The following is a 21,277-nucleotide window of genomic DNA, read 5'->3' on the forward strand; positions in this document are numbered from 1 at the left end:
GTGGCCACTGTACCTGGTCATATGAATACAGGGTTTGAAAATCCTTCTCTTCGATGAGCTTTTTCACCTTTTCCACATCCAGCTCTTCTATCCTGTAGTTGAGGTCCCCCAGCCACAAGATCACACTGTGAGGACAGAGCACAAAGGTCACAGGGTTTATAGTAGGGACTTTACCCATCTTATCCAGTGGGCTTCTCACAGAAGGCCCCGGAGGCCCAGCCTCTTGGGAGCTGGATGGGGGAGTGACTGAGCTACTCAGGAAATCTTTCTCTCTTGCCATCCCATTCAATACCATGTCTAACATCCTGCTTACTCAATTATCTTGGTCCAAGTTCATTATAAACAGCCTTGAGTTCTCCTTGACTATATTCTTGTATGGTTAGAAAGATAGTCTAACAGGATCTGAAAGCAAGACAATTTACTTCCTTCTTGGGAAGAGGCAAAAAGATCAAGTATTGGGAGTAATGTCAATCACCCAGGGACCCCAAACTAGATGATGCCACAATGTTACCTCTGCCTCCACACACGCTCCAGCCCGCAAAACACACTCTCAGCCTTTGTTTCTAGAGCTGAGTTACTCTGAAACAAAGCTCAACCTTTACAGTAGAATCTGGGTTTAATCACCGCCATAGCATCATCGGTTGGCTCTTTTTGCAGAGTGTGACAGGTGTTTCACTACACCTGATGCTTTGGGGAAAAAGATAACCGAATGCTCCTAGATAACTGCACATCCCATAAAGTCCAAAACGGCTCTATCAGAAGCCAACAATCAAGTTATGAGAGAATCTGCACAGCAGTATACACACCCCAAAATAAAAGGAGACAAACTGACATGCAAGTTGCAACCTCACAAACTAGGATGCTGCAGGCTTAGCAGAATAGAAGACACACTCCCTGATAGGTTCCCTGGAGAAGGAAAGCCATCCTGTCAGCTTCTAGGATACCAGTGAGCTCAAGACAGTCCACCATGGCAGCAGGCAGGATGAGAGGCTGGACTCTGTACACTCCCTGGCAGACACCAGTGTCTTCTTCCTCTTTATAAAAGAAGTGGCACAAGCTTCAAGTGTTACTTTCAAGTCTGAAATTCTAATATGCCTTGAATTTAGACATATAGGAAGTTTTAGAGATAAATGAAATAAAGAGAATAGACAAAAATTAGCACAAGATGCTCCAAGCAGCTCCAACTATAGCTTTATAAAGCTGAGGTATAAAAGACTAAGTGAAGGCAGACAAATGCAGTCACTCCCAATTACACCTGCTTCTGGAAAGAACAGACGTATAAAATCCTAAAACATAGTTCTAAAACCTGGAGTTGTGATGCTCGCTCTTTGGTTGCTTTCCTTGTGATACTGTATCAGGGCAGAGCCATATTAAAATAAATCTAATACATTTTCCAGGGACAAATGATTTGAGAACAATTCTAGAGGTCTGCCAGATGGTAAGTTAGGAAACTAAACCTTTCCAAGGGACATGATCTGCGTTTAACTGAGAGTTGGCTAGAGTTCCCACTCCAGCAGTGGGAACCCCCCCCTCATCACCTCCCTAACAAAACAGAGAGCTCACAACTCCACACACCCAGCATGTGACCCGTTTGGAGTAGAAGCCCAGACTCACTCGTGCTTGCTGATGGTGAGAGGGGGAAGGCTTGGGTCAACCTGACAAAACTGCATTCGAGAGCAAATGTCTTTATAGTCCTGGTTCCTCCTCTCATACTCTTCTGTGTGGGCTGCCAAGTGAGAATTCACAACGCAAATGCTGGTATTGTGGAACTGGAACCTGATCGCCACACCTCCTTTGTTACCCTAGGAAAAGGAGCCCAGGAAAATCCAGTTTACAACTTAATTCTGTCAGTCATTTCAACCCACAAACTTTCAAAATGTTCTCTCTTAAAGAGTCTTAATAATCCTGTGAGGTAAGTAAAGCAGTGTTATTGTCTGCATTTTACAGGTAAAGAAAACAAATCCAAGAAGGCAGAATGACTAGCCAGTCCATGGCAAAGCTGAGTTCACTTTCCACCAAATCACAGGAAAGCCACATGCTTTCCCTTCTCCACAGGAAGCTGAGCTCTTGCAGTAGAACCTAAAAGCAGGCCTTTAATAGCCTTAAGAAGGGGACATTGCAAATCTTCACCAGCATTCTTTCTTCTCCTTTGTGATCCAATATAGTTTCTGCAAGAAACTGTATCTCATGGATTAAATGGGAAGATAAACTAGAGGCTCCAGTGTGGAGCATAAACATGAGGATCCATGCTAGTTGAGCAAATCAGCCAGCAATTCCCTAAAATACAATTTGTAAATGGTCTGCTTCGTCCAGCCCTGCTTGAGGGTACAATTTGTCATATAATACCAGCATCTTCAAACTGGGATACACTCAGTCAACATATCATGAGAAGTGGGGTCAACACCTTAGGGATCGAGGCCCTCGGTGTGCCAAAGAGACCACCAAGAACTCACCATCCTCCCCATGATTCCTGTCCCCACGGTCTCAGCTTCCACTTCTGAGATGTGTGCTGCATGTTCCTGTTTGACATACAACAGCAGCATAATCCCGACTAGGCGGATGAACTTCACCTGGAAAACAGAGCCAAACATTCAAGTCATGGCATTAAGTAGGAGTCAAAAGCAGGAGTGAAGATCCTAAAAGAGAAGTGGTCTCAGAGCAGCTGAGACTATTGCTGTATCTCCTCCACATGAGGATGTGGGGTAATCACCTGCTCAACTCACTTAGCATGCTACGTGACAACCTAAACCGCCTGCAAGTGCCAAGACCTGCATCTTGCCCACCCACAGGCGCCTCTTCCGGAGGACCTAACACTGAAAATAGCAGGATAATTAGGACTGGCTTAGGGAAAAAGTGAAATACTGTCTTAGGATTTCCCTGCATGGCAACCTAAAATTCCCTGACTCCTCTCTTACCTTTGCATACTTGGCATATGGATGAAGACTCTCTGATACAGCTTTAAACCACTCTTCCTCCTTTGGGGTATCATGGAAGAAAAAGGCCTCCTTGCTCAGATCAAGCTCCTGGAACCTATTAGGAGAAGCAAGCGGTCAGAAAGTAGAGAAAGGTAATGTGCAAGATGACATGGCCTCAGATTGGTTTGGGTGCGTAAATCCTGGCTTTCTGGCTAAACTGTAGGATCCTCAAGAGGAAAGAAAAACAAACACTTAGAGCCGAGGGTCAAAATGCTATGGCACCTACCAGTGCTTTCACAAGCAGCGGCCGTTTCCTCTTCATAACCAGCCTGTGCAATAGTTCGAAGCGTCTGCATTTGACATCTGAGATCATGAGTTCACACAAGCACCGAGGGGCAAATGGGTTCAGACGTAGGTCTACATACCTTCCAAATTCCGGGCCCTTTTCGCTTTACCGTACAGGCTTCTTTGCTGCCCCCTCCCCATCAACAGGGCCCAGAATAGTGGTAGGAGAATAGCAAGTGTGAAACAAAAAGGACGGACTGATGGGGCCTTTCTTTCTTTTTTAAAGCTAACCTTCCTTCCCTGGCAAAAGATATTTTTGCTTCATGACCAAAAGTGTTGAATGGCTAAGTAATGAAAGTCAGTTCAAGGTGCAGTGATTTTAAAAGAGTATTCCACTAAAAATCAAATAAGAGCATTTAAATGCCACGCACATAACTTTAATCGTGCCAGGAACATGTTTACTACGAGGAAGAGTGTCAAACAGAGAAGCAGCTGTTACTAAGCACACGCCTGTCCTTCAATTCCTTCACCTGCTGTGGCGACTCAGGTATATACAGGGATGGGCAAAAGCAGGTTTACAGTCGTGAGTATGTGAAACACAGCTTATTTTTGCATTATTATTTATTAATTGCTATATTATTTTCCATATGAACAACTGTAAACCTACTCTTGCCACCCTGTCTTCGTGTCCGCTTCCCTTCAACCACAGCTATACGTTTCTGAGAAGGCAGAGGCGACTGGGAGAGAAGCACTCACCCTACACAGTATACATCTGGGGCCTGGATACCATGACTTAGCCAAGGCTGCAGGCATTCTTTGGGGGATTGTCCATTCACATTGTATGTTCCCACAAAAAACCTGTTACCAAAGAGAATCAATCAGTCACTCAAGAGGACTACACAGACAACAGGGGAAAGCATTTTAAGACATACGAAATGTCACATCGAACCTAGACCAATGACTGCAGTCTGCTGTGATATCTGTCGCTTTTGTGAGAACTTTGAATAGCATAGGCCTGCTCTGATCATTCCTACTTGGCTCTAACGCCATTAGAGAGCTGTAATCCACAAAATCATTCTTTACCCTGCGTATGCTGTGGAAATGAAAAGTACCTTGGTAATTACTTTCAGAAGGAAAGCAACAGCAGTATCCACCATAATTAACTATTTCCATCCCTAGAAGCCATGTTGCTTTGTCTTATGATCACCAAGCAATCATTTAACTTTCAATAATCCTGTCTAAGAAGATTACCAAACACTAACTTCATTTTACTGACTTCAATTTAAATGACTTTCTTCAATGGCCCAGAACGACCAAGGGCTACACCAACGTCAGGATATCGTTCCTTCTTTTGTACCCACATAGCTCTTCAAATATTTCTGTAACTATTTGCAAGCTGTGTCACTCCCACTGTGCCACACCCACCACAGTGCCTGGCAGAAAAGGCACAGAATAACGCCTGCTAAAGGAGAGTGAAAGGAATCGCTCATTTAGAAAACGATGGGAGACATTCTGTACTAGGATTTGCTTCCAAATCCAGGGGATTATGGGTGGAGGTAAGTACTTAAATTTCAAAGAGCTGAATGATCATTTTCCTTTGAAAACAGTCTAAGACCCAGTTAGCTACCTGAAATTCTGGATATAGGTATAATCCTCTTCTTTCTGCACCAGATGTGATTTCACCATTGTATCTCGCAGTCCAAACTTCTGCATCGACAAAATATGAGCCTTGTCTGATACTGTGATAGTGGAGGAGCGAACCATGTGGGTAATTTCCGACTTAGATTTATTCTGTCTAGAAAAGCAAAAAAAAATTTTATCATCTTTTGATGAGTCCTTCATGATAAAATACATAAATATAAAGCTAGAAGTTTCCACACGCAAGCGTCTGAGTCACAGATTGAACGAGGCTAAAAGGAAAACTTACTTGCTACAACAACACTACTTCTATGTGGAATTAAGTAAACTTACATGTTGTTGATTATAGAGTACATTGGTCCAGAGATTTTCTGATAATAAATTCATAGACTCTCAGACCAGAAGGGGCTCTTGAAGATATTCTAATCTAATCCCTTCATTTTTCAAATGAGACCCAGCATCATCGATGATTCACCCAGCTGAATGGTGACAGAGCACCTCATATAACAAGACTATGAAACAATCCAACCTTTGCCGGTGTGGCTCAGTTGATTGGGCGTTATCCCATGCACCAAAAGGCTGCGGGTTCAATTCTTGGTCAGGGCACATACCTAGGTTGCAGGTTTGATCCCCGTATGGTAGGCAACCAATTGATGTTTCTCTCTCACATTGATGTTTCTCCCCCTCTCTCTCCCCCTTCCTCTCTCTCTAAAAATCAATAAAAACATATCCTCAGGTAAGGATTAAAAAATAATAAATAAATAAATAAACCAATCCAGACCCTCTGACTTGATCATTCTATTGTATCTCTATTCCACAGGAATAATTCCCCCCCCCCCCCAAAAAAGGCAATGAAAATTTGTATTTTATTTTTTGTATACTTTTAATAGTCATACTAAAAATTATTCCAATGGCAACTTTAAAATTAAACAAAATTTAATATTTACCTAACAGAATCATAGTAATAGCTCCAGAAACTTTTGTTGAAAATCACTTAATGAATTAAGATATATAACACACTTGAAGTAATTTCTTACACTAAATAAATGCCACATAAGTTTGATAGTACTCTTGTCATGTACATACAGGGTGGGGTAAAAGTAGGTTTACAGTTGTGAGTATACAAAACAGAGTTTATTCTTGTAGTATTATTTTTTTGTTTTTATAAATTTATCTTTATTGTTGAAAGTATTACAAATGTCCCCCTTTTCTCCCCCATCGACCCCCCTCCCCCTTGCACTCCTCCCTGCAGGCCTTCCCCATACTATCGTCTCTGTCCATGGGTTATGCACAGACGCATATAAGTTCTTAGGTTAATCTCGCTCCACCCCTGCCTTCCCTCTGAGATTCATCAATCTGTCCCATGCTTCTATGTCTCTGGATCTATTTTGTTCATACTGATTATTGTATTATTTTCCATACAAACAACTGTAAACCTACTTTTGCTCCACCTTGTATGAATTAAGGCTATGTAAAAATGTTATCTGTGGAAGGCTCAAAAGTGAATTGAGAATGATAGATCTGGCTACATTTAAAGTTCAGGGCCCAGCCAGTGTGGCTCAGCAGTTGAGCATTGACCTATGAAGCAGGTGATGGAGGTTTGATTACCAGTCAGGGTACATGCCCAGACTGCAGGCTTGATCCCCAGTAGGGGGCATGCAGGAGGCAGGCAATCAATGACTCTCAAGTCCCTCTCCCTTCCTCTCTCTGAAATCAATAAAGACGTATTAAAAAAAAAAAAAAAAAAAAAAAGTTCAGGGACTGTTCATTGCTGCTTAACTGCAAAACTAAAATACTGACCCAAGAAAGTAGTTTTATCTTGACCAGAAGATTCTGGCTATGATCAGTAGGGGGAACTAGAGTACAGACTAAATATAACAGCACATCAGAAAGAAGAAAGGAGTAAATAAAAACAGAAAAAGGGAAGACTTCAGAGTCAGAAAACTCCTAAAAGAATGGGAGGGAGAAATCAAAATGTTTCTAATCTTCTGCATTTCTAAGGTAAAGTTAGACTGCCATTTTCAAATCCTAGATCTGATACTTGCTAGTTCCAGATCTTGGGTGAGTTTTATAACCTCTCTTCTCACCTGTTTCCTTAGCTGTAAGACATAGAAATAATGGTACCTACCTCTCAGGTTAAAATAAGATAATCTGTGTAAGTGCAAGGTGCCTCACATACCAAGTGAGTGCTCAATAAATATCCAACACTTCTTAGGCCAGCTACCCTGGGAGAACCTACACCATGAACAGTAATGGTTTCAGTTCTATAATGAGGAAAACCTCAGTCCTAAGAGGCAGTAGTGAAGGGAGAGCTGCATTACCTTGTGGGCACATTTTCTGGTTTATCCTGCCCCCGGGAGCTTTGGTCCACAAACAGGCCTTTCCCATTTGGCCTCAAACTGTCCAAGTGAGAACCACCTAAAGGGAGGGAGAAGGAATTAAAATAAAACATAGTTACATATACTCTTACATATACTTTAACATACAGACCACAGCTTCTCAAATCCTACTAGGAATTACTGGTAGTCCACATACTGCTTGAAAGCACAGGAAAGGCCTATGTTGGTGTCTGGGTGAAGTTCCTACAAAGCATACCAAGAAGAAAAGAAAAAAAGTATTTCATCCAGATGCCTTTACTGCTGAAAACATAACACAGTAAGACTGACTCCCTTTTCTTGGAAACAGAGTGCATTATAGAAAGAACACAGCTGTGATATCTGTGACCTAAGTTCTATCATCAGCTCTAGTATTTACTGTCCTTTGACTTTGTGCAAGTCACCTAATCTTTCCGAGTCTCAGTAACTTGATCTGTCCTGCCTTCTTCACAGGTTTATTGTAGGGATCAAATAGATGACATGCGAGTAAACACCCTGAAACAACACAACATATTATAAAATGTAAGATCTTATTACCCCTTACTGCAAGTGAGACTTCATTTCCAAGGGGAAAAGGCAAGAGTTAGATATTTAAAACTGGAAAGGGCCTGAGTACACTACAGAATGAGAAGACCTTGTCAGTGCCAACAAATTGCCTTGAAAACCAAGGAGCCCAAGGACTTGCAACAAAGAAATATTTGGGAAAGTTGTTAAACCAAGATAATTAGAAAATTAATTGGCCAATAGCTTCTCTGCTCCTTAAAACCCAGAGCTCTTGTCAACAGGGAACAGCATGAAGAGGCCACAGAGAGATGCTGCTTCGATACGCACGTTACGAGGAGCACCAGAGGCATGAAACATCACTAAAGAATTTTGCTCTGAAGACTATTACTAAACATGGACTTCTCAACCATGCTTTCACATGATCCAGAAAAAAACAAACAAACTTTGGAATTGAAAAGAAAACACAATCATATGAAACATGAAAATAATTACATTTCAAGGCCTCCAATGGATCACCAAGGCCTTTCAATTTTGCTTCCTTAATGCCTCTCAAATCAATACATTCCTATCCCCAACGTCACTATACTAGTCCAGGTTACCAACATCTCCCTGAAATGACTTCAGAAACCTCAACTAGTCTCCCTGTCTCCATTTTCACCCCACTCTCTCTAACCCAATCTCTACAATATGGCTAGAGGATTTTTTGAAAAAGGAAACCCGATCTTATCAGTTAAAACCTTTTAAAAGCCCCCCACTGATTAAACTCAAACCCCTTAATATGGCTGCCAAGTGTCTTTCCAGTCAAGATCCTGCCCACCTCTGGCCCCCTACCTCTTTGAATGCCATATTCAAAGTATATTAAAATTACTGCAGTTATACAAAGATCCCATTAGAAACCGACTTCCTTCTTCCTTACTCTGCTTTACACGGCTAACCCTTACTCATCCTGTGGCCAGGGGCCAGCAAAGTTTTTCTATAAAGGACCAAAGAGAAAATGTCCTAGGCTTTGTAGGCCATACAGTCCTGGTCACAACTATTCAAACTCTGCCATTATAGTGCAAAAGCAGCCATGGGCATGGCTGTATTCCAGTAAAACTTCATTTATGGTCACTCTGGTCACTGAAATTTGGATATTATATAATTTCCATGTCACAAAGTATTATTCTCTTTTGATTCTTTTCAAATATTTTAAAATGTAAAAACTATTCTTAGTTCACAGGCTGTACAAAAGCCGGAAGCAGGCTGAATTTGGACGATGGACTGCAGTTAGCCAACCTCTGCTGAAGGCCACATCTTAGAAGTCACTTCTTCTAAGAAGCCTCTCTGACCCCTCCTAGACTGGTCAGATGCTGACACTGGTGTTCCCATAGCTCCCTATGCTTCTCCCATCACAGCCCGGATTGCTGTGTGTTGTAACTGTCTGTCTCCCCAGGTAGAGTGTAAGCTTCCTGAGGACAAGACTACTTCTGATTTATTCACCACTGTGTCACCATCATCCAGCCACCAGCCAGTACAATATAAGCAGTCCAATCCCTCAACAACTCAATAGGAACTACTGGATGGACGTGGATCTTACTTGCCTTATATAAATAGGTAGCATCTGAGTTCGAGCCTGCAGTGTTCTTTTGGAATATTTCATGTCACTTTCCCATTGTCTTCAGCATACAACAAAAATAAGAAAGGGAGAACCAGAACAGGTTGCTTCTAAAATTCTCCAACCCCATGGTTAATTATTTCTGGAAACCAAATTCCCACTGGATTCCAGCTCTCTTGCTTTACTTTACTCTCATTGATCTCTAAAGCTTAGAGAACCAAGGTATTTGATTTAGTGACTGGCAAATGAGTACACCTCTTAGAATGGTTGAAATCCGGAAAACTGACAATACCAATTGCAGGCAAGGATGCAGAGCAACAATAACTCTCATTCACTGATTATAGAAAGGGAAAATGGTACAGCCACTCTGGAAGCAGTTTGGCAGTTTCTTACAAAGCTGGACATAGTCTTACCATATGACTAGTAATCACGCTCCTAAGTATTTATTGATTTGAAGGTTTACGTACATATAAAAACCTGCCTGCAAATATTTATAGCAGCTTTATTCATAATCAACAAAAACTGGAAGCAACCAAGATGTCGTTCAACAGGTGACTGGATAACCAAATTGTGGTACATCATATAATGAAATATCATTTAGCAACAAAAAGGAATGAAGCCCTGCCCAGGTAGCTCAGTTGGTTAGTGTCGCCCTGATACGCCCAGGTTGTGGGCTCAATCCCCAGTTGGGGGAGTGCAGGAGGCAGCCGATCAATGACTCTCTCATCATTGAAGTTTCTCTCTCTCCCTCTCCCTCTCCCTCCCTCTCAAATCAATAAAGATATATTAAAAATAAAAATTTTAAAAAAACGACCATAGAACTTTACAGCACAAAGAATGAACCTTAGTGTATGCAAATTTTAAAAAATCATTTCTGAGGTCAGGGGATCCTGGAGTGAAATGCAGAAAATGACAAAAGTACCTAACTATATTGTATATGTTTGAAACAACCTCACTGAAGGAGGTAGAAGAAAAAGTGCTTACCTAAGTAATTTCCAAAATGAGTAAAGGCTGGAAGACTAAAGGTAGAAGGAACTACACGTGAGTACTATACTCTAGTTGATAATGCTGTGAGTTAACAACTCAGACACCATTATACATGTATTCTGAAACTGAACAATTAAGTAAATGGATGGTGGATGGTGGGAGCTAGGTGTCTCACTGTTAGGGTACTGGTCCAGATAAGCAAGGAGAGGAAGCTAGAGTGATCCAGGTGGTAATGGATTAGAGGTGGAGATATCAATATGAACTCATGTTTACCTTAATATAAATACAGGTGGTTATATAAAGAAATACACATACATACACACACACACAGGTAAGTATACACACATATATTTCCTTGCTCTGTCAGCTAGGAGGGCCTAGAAGCCAGAACACACCAGTAACAATGACCACACTTTATGCCCAGGTCTTGGTTTCTAATATCATTCTCCAATATAAGGAACCAGGACTCCTTGAGATTTGGTTATTTTAGGAATGGGGCAAGAAGTATAAAAGATGAGCCTGGAGCATTTTGTAATAACAGAAAGTAAGAAAATATTCAAAAAACAAAAACAAAAACAAATCCCACAGTGATGGGGGTACATCAAAGGGACACAGGAACCAACCGAAAGAGCTCTAATGGCCGCAGTTGGAACAATCTGAGCAACAAAATTAAAAACTAGTGTTGGATTATAACTCAAAGTATAAAATAAATATCCATCATCCATACTGATATAAATAAATGATTGAATAAAAAAATGAATAGAGGAGAAAACACAAATCTCCTCTGAAGAATTCCAAGTAATTTAGGCAAATATTCTGCATTCCAGGACGTGAAGCACAATTCCCGACTCCTTAAGTATGGGCTGCACAGGGACATCCTTCCAAAGAGGATGGTACGGAAAGGGGGGAAAAGGCCAACTACAGTGGAGAAACCTGACCAGCATGACCTCAGACAGGTGACTAAGGTTCACATCAACAGCAACAGGTCATGTTGATATTACACCTTTGATAAGCTGTGATGAGAATGATACTTCGCTCCTGTCGTCTTCCTCCCAAAACCTATAACCCCGGTCTAATGGTGAGAAAAATGCCAGACAAATCCAAATTGAGGGTCATTCTACAAACTATCTGACCAGCACTCCTCAAAACTATCAAGATGACCAAAAACAAGGGAAGCCTGAGAAACAGTCGCAGCCTAAGGAGAAGTGATGACTAGAGATAATGTGATAACGTAGGTGGGGCCCTAGAACAGAAAAAGGAAAAGGTAAAAACAAAGGAAACCTGAATAAAACATGAACTTCAGTTCATAATAATGTATCGATATTGGTTCATGAATTGTGAAAAATGTGCCATAACTGATGTAAGCTGGGGAAGCTGAGTGTGGGATATATATGGATCTCTCTGTACTATCCTCACAATTTTTCTGAAAACCTACAACTATCCTAAAATAACACTTGTTTTGTTTTTTTAAAAGGCATATGGGGACTGAAGTCAAAACTCTTTGAAAGGCTTCTCTAGACTCTGCCTCACCTCCCATTCTCTTCTCAACCCTCTGCAACTGGACCTCAGTTCTCTATTACAGCAAGTCCTTACTTCATGTCATCGATAGGTTCTTCGAAACTGTGCCTTTAAGCAAAATGACATATAAGGAAACCGGTTTTACCATCTACTAATCAAAATAAGTAAGAGTTACATTTCTATGGCATATTTCTGGTCACAAAAACATCACCAAACTTATAAATAAAGACCCAGCAGCTCAGGGTGCGAGGCGGGAACCCACCCTGGACAGGACGCCCTTCCAGGGCCTCTCACTCCCACCGCCACCCTCACTCAGACGGGGCAGCTTAGACACCCAGTTCACCTCGCATGCACATCTTGTGGATGTGCGGGGGACCCACGCAGGCATGGGGAGACCGTGCAAACTCCACACAGACAGTGGCCCTGCCCAGGAATTGATTTTTTCCCCTCATCAATATTATAATGAAAAGATGTTAAACAAAACGATGTTATTTGAGAACCTGCTCTACTCCACTGCACCAGCTTGTAACAGTTAAGGTCACCCATAACCCTCAGGTTGCCCAGTCCAGTGGTCGGTTCCCAGTTCCCAGCTAAGTCCACTTCAACCTCCTTGGCAGCACTTCACAGACGGCCACTCCCTCCTCCAGGAAATACTTTCTTTAGTCCTTGAAGATGCCTGTTTTTCTCTACCCACCCTACCCTTCACACTCCCAGGAATGACCCAGGCAAGGCTCTGAGATCGTCTCTTCTCCAGCTACACTCTTTTTTCATCTAGGTGATCTCACTATTTTAAAAACCACCTTCAGGGCAACAATAAAAATAAAGTTTAAAACAAAACAAAAAAGTTTAAGAAAAATCACTGTCAGGCAGCTCTGCTGGTTAGAGTACTGTCTGGATACGCCAAGGTTGTGGGTTTGATCCCTGGTCAGGGCACATACCAGAATCAACCAGTGAATGCATAAATAAGTGGAACAGCGAATCAATGTTTCTCTCTCCCTCTCTTTCTCTCTCTCTCTCTTTCTCTCAAAATCAACCAATACATAAAATGGAATTTGTATTTCTGAAAGAAATAATAATTTGAAAAAATAAAAATCACCTCCATGCTGTAGACTCCCAAATTTACATCTCCAGCCTGGATCTTTTACGTGAGCTCCAGATTCTTATATTCTGCTTCCCCCCTTAGTCTTGTTCATCTCAGTAAATGGCACCATCATTCAATCAGTTTCTCAAAATTAAAAACTAAGACTCACTGGTGACTCCCCCTCCCCCCTTATATCCACATCTAATTCACCAGCAATTCAGGCAAGTTCTACCTTCGAAAATATACCTGGAAGTTCTCACCAAGACTACAACAGCTGCTTCCTAACTGTTGCTGAGCTTCCACACTTACACTCCTATTGTTAGTTTTCCAGATACCATCCAGAGTGAACTTGGAAAAAAAGAAAGTATATCACTATATCAGATGAAGTTAGTTCCCTGCTTAAAACTTTCGAATAGCTTTCCTGGTGCTCGGAATCTGAGAGTTGACAGGGCCCTACCTAACCTGGCCTCCACGCCTCTCTGGTGTCACCTACTGTGCTCTAATGTCAGTCTGATTTTGCCATACTTCGTTTTTTGTAATTCCTGGAACATGTCAACATTCTCAACTCAGGGACTTTGCTCTTACTAGCTCCTCTACTGGAAGGCTTTTCCTCCACATCCCCATGTTGCTCACGCTATTTCATTCAGGCCCCTGCTCAAACGTCAGAAGTTCTCTGACACCCACCACCCCACATCACTCTAGCCCCTTAAGTACTCCAGAGGTTCCTGAACTTTCCCGGTTCACAGTACACTTACTGTCTCAATAATTTTTTTCAAAGTGCCTCCCAGCCAAAAGAAATACCTAACAGTTCTGTTTAAATAGTAACGGCCAAATAAATTACTAAGTATTTAAGCCCTAATAACTTAGGAGCACTTTGAGAAAATAATACACACAATTAGAAAGAATAATATTTGTATTTCATTTTAAATGACCATAATTACTTAGAAATGAAATGTGTGTGCCTGTTGGATTCTGCACAACTTCTCAAACCTTGGAATCAGACTGAACACGACACACAACATTCCACATTGTTTTGCATAGTACTTATTTTTTACCATAGCAGCCACCAAAAGCCCAGCTTCAAAAAATATTATGTTATCACCCTGGCCGGCATGGCTCAGTGGTTAGAGTGTCAGCCCACGCACCAAAGGGTAGGGGGTTCGATTCCCAATCGAGGACACATACCTGGGTTGTGGGTTTGATCCCTGGCCCTGGTCAGGGCGCGTGCAGGAGGCAACTAATCGATGTGTCTCTCTCACATCGATGTCTTTCTCTCTCTCTCCCCTCTCCCTTCCTTCCACTCTCTCTAAAAATCAATGGAAAAAATATCCTCGGGTGGGGATTAACAACAAAAAAAGATATGATATTATCAAAAGGAATGCAGCAACATCTAAGTTGAAACTAAGAGCTAAATGTGCCGTTCCGAAAAACTTCACATATCTGTGGTTACCTTCAAAATTTTAAATGTCCCACAGTGTCCCTGAGAGTTCACTGCTGAGCCCCAGGGTACGTAGGGAAACAGTTTGGGAACCTGCTATTGACATTTTTCCTCCTGGCACTAATACCATTTGATGTTATATTGTATATATATTCACTGCTTTATTGGATGCTATTTCCACTAAAATGTAAGCTCTCTGAGGCAGGGACTTTGTTTTCTTTATGCTATTTCCCAGGGACCTGGAACAGCATCTGGTCCATAGTAGGTACTCAAGGTGTTAAATGCATGAAAGTACCAAGAAACTTAAGTTGAAGTCTGGCTCTACCATTACTTTCTTGTGTGACAAGTTACTTCCTCTCTTTGGGTCTTAGTTTCTTCATCTATAAAGTAGTGACTTTAATATAAATATATCATGGGCCTTTATAATATGCAAAGGCAAACCAAGGTATAAGAGCTCTGTTTCTATATGTTGGTGTTTTCCATGGACTCAGGATTTTTTTATTTTTATTTTTTAGTTCCTACTAATAGCCAGACTGAAAGGACAAGTGGTCCCCTTAGTTAGGTCCATAAGGGGGCAGTGTACTGACTGGAAAGTCACCTTGCAGACCTGCGTGTGGTCTGTGGTCTCACACTGCGTCTGTCTCAGGACTCAGTCCAGCAAGGAGTGGAACATCTTCATTCCTCACTCTGTGTATGGAAACTTTAAGGCATGATTTGGGGATTTCCAGCCACAGGCAGTCTTCTCGGAATCTTTTCTCTCCTGAATCTGGCACGGAAGCTGGCTGTCAGCAGCTCTTCACCAAATTTGCCATCACAAAGCCCCTCTCTGGCCACAGCTTCCTGCCCTTCTTCCCCTCCTGCTTCCCCACTCCCGCCCTGCCCTTTCCCAACCTCAGACCTCCAATCCTTCGTCCCTCAGTCTAAGAGGTGATATCTCCCTTCTTCCTATGTTCAGTCATCAAGTCCTATAAATCCTCGCTCCTAAATATTTTTACACCTGATCGATCCTCTCCCCTACCCCCTACTGCCATGCCTTAGGTTAGGCCCTGAATATTTCTGGAAAGCACACTCAGTGATTTCCCTGCCCATTCTCACCCCCTCCAATCCATTATGCCAACACCTAGAAAAAAATGAGTCTGAGCTAGCCATTCCGTACATAAAAGCCCTCAATAACTTCTATCATCTTTGGACTAAAACCCAAACCTCAGAGTATACTACATACAAGTAAAATCGAGGGTCCTTATGATTTTGATTAAATCTAGTTTTAAATTCTAGTTCTAGAAATCATCTCTTTCTCTCTCTATCCCTCAGAGCTCTAACTTTTCAAACCCCAGATAATCAGCAACCCCCAGAGGCGGCAGAGGACAGCAGCCTGGACCTACCGTCATACAATGGGGACCTCAGGCAGGCTAAAGATAACATCTTGACCTAAGTTATGTTTCAGTTCCTGAGCCCTAAGGTGGAATAACCCCCCTGGCTACTTTTTCATGAAACCAGACAGAGGGATGCCAGAGCTGTCCTCAAGACCTGAAGAAATGATTCATTACCCTTACTTCGCCTCCAACTGATCAGCTCCCAGCACCACTCTGAACTCCTAATGTACGGTGTCTTGTGATTTTTGTCCTATATAATCTGCAACCCACATATCATCAGGGAGTTTGAGTTTTGAGCATTAGCTTCCCGTTCTCCAGCTCTCTGGGGTGGCACCATTCATAATAAAATAGCCAATATTTCTCCACTGCAATTCTCAGTGTTAAGTGTTTGGCTCTGTTAGCGTCGAGTGTGAGTGGATGAACTCTTTCTGTTCTGTAACACAGGGACCCTTGTAATTAGCCCCAGACTACCTGTCTAGCCCCACCTCCCACCACCGACTCCTACCTCCCCTCACACATATCCCCAATTCAGTCACCCCAAAATGATTCACCTTTCCAGATGTTGCCTTCTCACCCCATCCCTGACCCTGGGTGTATCCTAACCACCTCTCAATCCTATCTACATGTGGTGAACTGCAAACTCATAATTTAAGATTCAGTTCAGGAATCATGTCCTTCAAAAAGCTTTCTCTGGCCCTCTCCTTAGATTCTCACATACCCAGTGCTTCCCTCTATCAAGACATTTATCACAGTGAAATTGTAACTGTGTTTAACTCTTTTTATTTGTCTTACCTCTTTCGCTAACCAAGGGCTGATGTTTTTTCTTGTGGCCCCCACTTGTTGCAATATATGGCACAAACCAAGTAGTCACTAAACACATATAGAACAAACAGCCATAGGGCAGAAGCTCAAATGCCATTTTTGGGTGCTTTCTTGATGACCACTTTTCACACATACAAATGAAACCAGTAAGAGCCTACCTACTAGGTCAACGGCAGTAACAACTGCAGCTCAATCCGGAAATAGAAAAGTACAGAAGTGTTCCATTTTTTCTTGCAATTTCTGAGCATTGCACTGCACATCTTATAGGACCAAAGCCCTTCTCACATTCCTCACTAAACATTATGACCCTTGGGCTCCTTTTTGAGCCTAAGCAGCTAGATAGCATGATACAGATCTACCCCTTCTCTGAAATCCTTGGGGCCAAGAGTATGTTGGAATTCAGAACTGGGGGATTTTAGAAAGATAACACATTATCTACACCATATATTATACAACACTCCCAGCAGAGTCTGAGCCAATACCCAGTAATCAAAACTTTAATATTTCCACAGTGTGATTTATGAGTAGTAACACTTAGTGGGATAAATATAGCCTATAAATAGTCTCATGTCAGTCAAGTGAGTCCTACTGCCAAACTGAGCTTGGGCCAAGACTACAAAAAAATTTTTTCCAGTCTTCAGAACTGCTGATAAAGGACTGAGGATGCCAGTGAAGAGCAGGGTCTGACATATCTATATGCACCAGAAATGACTGGACTATGTCTATGCACATATATACTACGTTTACAAATAGCTATATATAGATATATACACATACATACATATATATTTTTTATATATAGACATAGACATATATACACACGGGAAAGTCTGGAAAAGTATGTATTAAATGTCAATAGTCACTTCGCAGCGATAGATTTCTTTTTCTTTTGCTGATAGGTACTTTCTAAGTTAGCTAAAATAAGAACTATATATCCAGCACTATTTTCTATGTTCAGTTATATATATATGTGTGTACATATACATATAAATGGGCTTTGGAGTCAGGTGTAGGTTCCATTTCTGGCCCTGCCACTTACCACCTGTATTACTCTGAGCAAGTTCTCTAACTTCTCTAAGCTTCTGCTTCCTCAACTGAACAAAGATAACAGCTATCTGCCTCATATGGTTCCTGTCTTACTTTCCTATGGTTAACTCAAGGCTATCCCAAACTGCATGGTCAAACCAGACCGGTTAAAGGCCCATATCTACAAAACAAAGAGAAGAGGGGAGGCCTCAATTTGAATGCCATGTGGCCAGGCCTACCACTGACTTGGGGTCTAGGCTTTTACTAAAACATAACATCACATAAGGGAAAAAAGTAAATTCAAACCAAAATCCAAATACACCATTTCTTTTTTCTTTTTTTTAAAATGTTTTCATTGATTTTAGAAAGAGAGAGAAACATCAGTGTGAGAGAGAAACCCCGATCGGCTGCCTCCTCCTGCACACCCCCTACTGAGGACTGAGCCCACAACTCTGGGCATGTGCCCGGACAGGGAATCAAACCGGTGACCTCTCAGTGCATTGGTCGATGCTCAACCAAGTGAGCCATGCTGGCCAGGGCCAAATACCCCATTTCTTTTGACAACTGTCAGAAAAACACTAACGTTATTTCTTAATTTAATTGCTCCTTACTCTAGACCAGTGCTTCTCAGTAGAATTTTCTGTGATGAAATTGTTCTATAACTACACTGCCCAAAACAGTAGCCACTAGCCACACTTGAACACTTAAAAAATGTGGCTACAGAGAATGAGAAACTGAATTTATTTACCTAAATTAAATTTAAATAGCCACGTGTGGCTAGTGGCTACCATACTGATCAATACCCATCCAGATCTTGTTCTTTATCTTCTACAAGGATCATCAGCCATCACAGTCAATTCTAAACAAAGCTGTCCAGCTCTACCTGAGCTCAGACCCTCCACTGTCAACTGGGCGTTTCTGCAAGATGTTCTATGCACGGGCGGGTCCCAGGTAAAACTGTGCTTTGACTTCGGGGCCCTCTCTCTGAGCTCTCCCTTCCGTTGCTATCACCATCATTCTCCCTGTCAGCCAGGTTTGCAATCCTGCCATTCGCTCCATCCACTACCTCATATGAAACCTCAAGCAAATTACTGAATTTGTTTTCTCGTTTGTAAAATGAGGATAACTCCACTCAACTTACAGAGAGGCCAAAGGAATAAACAAATAAAATTTAAATGAGTCAAGAGCCTACCTAGCACAATACCTGGTACACAGCAGATATTCAGGAACCGTTTGTTCCTTCTCCTCTGCTTTACCCCTCGAATCCCCCACTCCTTTGATAATAATGACAACCACTTATTGAGTACCTTCTAATACCTAGCTATTGTGCTAAGTGTTCCATGTTTTATTTCTGACTGTTGGCCTCATTTGTTTTTATTTTTTATTTTTAAATTTTTGTTAATCTTCAACCAAGGATATTTTTCCAATGCTTTTCAGAAAGTGGAAGGGAGGGAGGGAGGGAGTGAAAGAGAAACATCGATGTGAGAGAGACACATGGATTGGTTGCCTCCCTAACACGCCCCAACCAGGGGCAGGGAACGAACCCACAACCCAGGTACTTGCCCTTGACTGGGAATCGAACCCCTCACGTTTCTGGGCAAAGTGGGACGCTCTAACCATTGAGCCACAACGGCCACGGCAGTTGGCCTCATTTTTACAAATGAGGTCACTGAGGCCCAGAGTAGATAGCAGACATGCCCAAGGACACAGAGTCAAACCAGTAAATGGCATAACTGACATTAAAAACTCAGATCTGCTTGACTCCACAGCATCCCCTTTTACAAACATAAGCACGTTTTCATTGAAACTATAAACTCTTGGGAGTAAGTACTGTGAATAGAAGGGTTGAGTCTGTTTAGATAACAAAGTAGAAGTACCACCATGGTCTCTGAAGGATGTGTGGGTGCCGCTCTCATTACTGGGTGGAGATCTCATCTTACCCTTCCTGAGCTGCTACTAGACAGGTCTAGGAGGAGGTGTCCCCTCCTATCTTCTCAGTCACTGGCCTTTGCATTCCATTTCCAGCACACTAGAAGAACCTGCAAAATACCTGTGAGCAAAATACCTGACAGTTCACACAGACAGGAGTAAGTGGGTTGGTTTGATGCTCATCATTGACACATGCTGTGTACACACCACCAGGGAGTGGTTCCATGGGCTCACTCAGTTTAAGACAGAGCAACATCTACCAGCAAGAAACACGCATGTTCAGTTCACAGGGAGATAAACAGATCCAGATTCAGCTACCCAGAACCCAAGTCAGGCTGAATTCATTTTGACAGTGATAGTAATATCATCATGAATAATATTAATAGCAAATACTGAGGCTCACTACATGGCATGCATGGCTTTAATCACTTTACGTATATTTAATCTTCCTGACCACTCCATAAGGTAGATGCTACTATTATCTGCACTTTAGAGACCAAGAGATAAACACAGAGAGGTTAAGTAACTTGCCAAGAAAACATAGCTAATAGATGACAATGCCAAGGTTCAAACGCAAGGAATCTGGGTCAAGAGTTCTAAGCTCTTAACCAATAAACTAGATTAACTATCAGAAAAGCATGGAGTTCAAAAAGCAGTTCTGGCAGAGGAAATGGTTTCAGTACAAAGACATGGCATTATGGTACACTCAGAAATAAGTAATAACAGGTAATACAAATAAGTAGAAAAGTCTTGTTTGAGAAGCATCTGGGGATACAAAAGAAGACTGTAGGAGTTAGGGCTCAAGCATTAGGTTCAAACAGATGACCTGAATTCTGTTCTCAACCCTTTCACTGACCAGTGAGTGGTCATAGGCATGTTACCTACCCTCTCTGAGCCTCAATCTCTCCATCTGAAACATGGACATGCTTTTACAGAACTTTTGTGGCACAGTGTGAGGCACACACCCACAGTGAGTGCTTAATAAATGGTAGCTGTTAATAATAATAGTCATAACAATAACTAATTTTTTTAATAATTGTTTTATTTATTAGTAATAAATTTTTATTCTTTACATTAGGGCCAAACTGAAAGACTTTGAATGCCATGTAGAGTTTGGATTTTATTCTTTTGGCAAAGGGGAGCTAAGTACATAGAATATAGTACATAAGGCAAGGAACTCTTGAGAGAAGCCCATACGCAAGGCACCCAGAATTAAAAAGAATGAAAAAAGCCCTGGAAGGTTTGGCTCAGTGGCTAGAGCGTTGGCCCGAGGACCAAAGGGTCTCAGCTTTGATTCCCAGTCAAGGGCACATACCTTAGTTGCTGGTTTGCTCCCGGTCCCTGTGGGGGTGTGTGCAGGAAGCAACCAGTCGATGTGTCTCTCTCACATCGATGTTCCTCTCTCTCCTTGCCCTCCTCCCTCCCTTCCACTCTCTCTAAAGATTAATGGGAAAAATACCCTCCAGTGAGGATTAAAAAAATAGTAATTAAAAAAATAATAATAATGAAAAGCATCAATTATTCCTATTTCAGCCTGGTTACCATCCCAAATAGTTTTGTTACTTTCTTAAAAGTCAAATTACGCCCAGCCAGATGTGGCTCAGCAGTTGAGCGTCGACCTAGAATCCGGGCGATCGGGGTTCGATTCCCGGTCAGGGCACATGCCCGGGTTGCGGGCTCGATCCACAGTCAGGGGTGTGCAGAAAGCAGCTGATCAATGACTCTCTCATCACTGATGTCTCTCTCTCTCTCTCCCTCTCCTTTCCTCTCTCTGAAATCAATAAAGATATAT

At 41.9% G+C, this 21,277-nt stretch overlaps 1 protein-coding gene across 1 annotated transcript in view; it reads right to left on the reverse strand.

Moving 5' to 3' along the window:
- The window catches only part of INPP5B (inositol polyphosphate-5-phosphatase B), a 47,887-nt gene that overhangs the window by 14,192 nt on the left and 12,418 nt on the right, over window positions 1-21,277 (reverse strand). The window contains 7 exon segments of the mRNA XM_081144898.1: window positions 14-125; window positions 1,615-1,802; window positions 2,454-2,570; window positions 2,916-3,030; window positions 3,957-4,058; window positions 4,828-4,995; window positions 7,160-7,256. Of these exon segments, the coding sequence (XP_081001024.1) occupies window positions 14-125; window positions 1,615-1,802; window positions 2,454-2,570; window positions 2,916-3,030; window positions 3,957-4,058; window positions 4,828-4,995; window positions 7,160-7,256 (899 nt within the window).

The sequence above is a fragment of the Miniopterus schreibersii genome (assembly GCF_964146895.1).
Source record: "Miniopterus schreibersii genome assembly, chromosome: 8".
Lineage (NCBI taxonomy): Eukaryota > Metazoa > Chordata > Mammalia > Chiroptera > Miniopteridae > Miniopterus > Miniopterus schreibersii.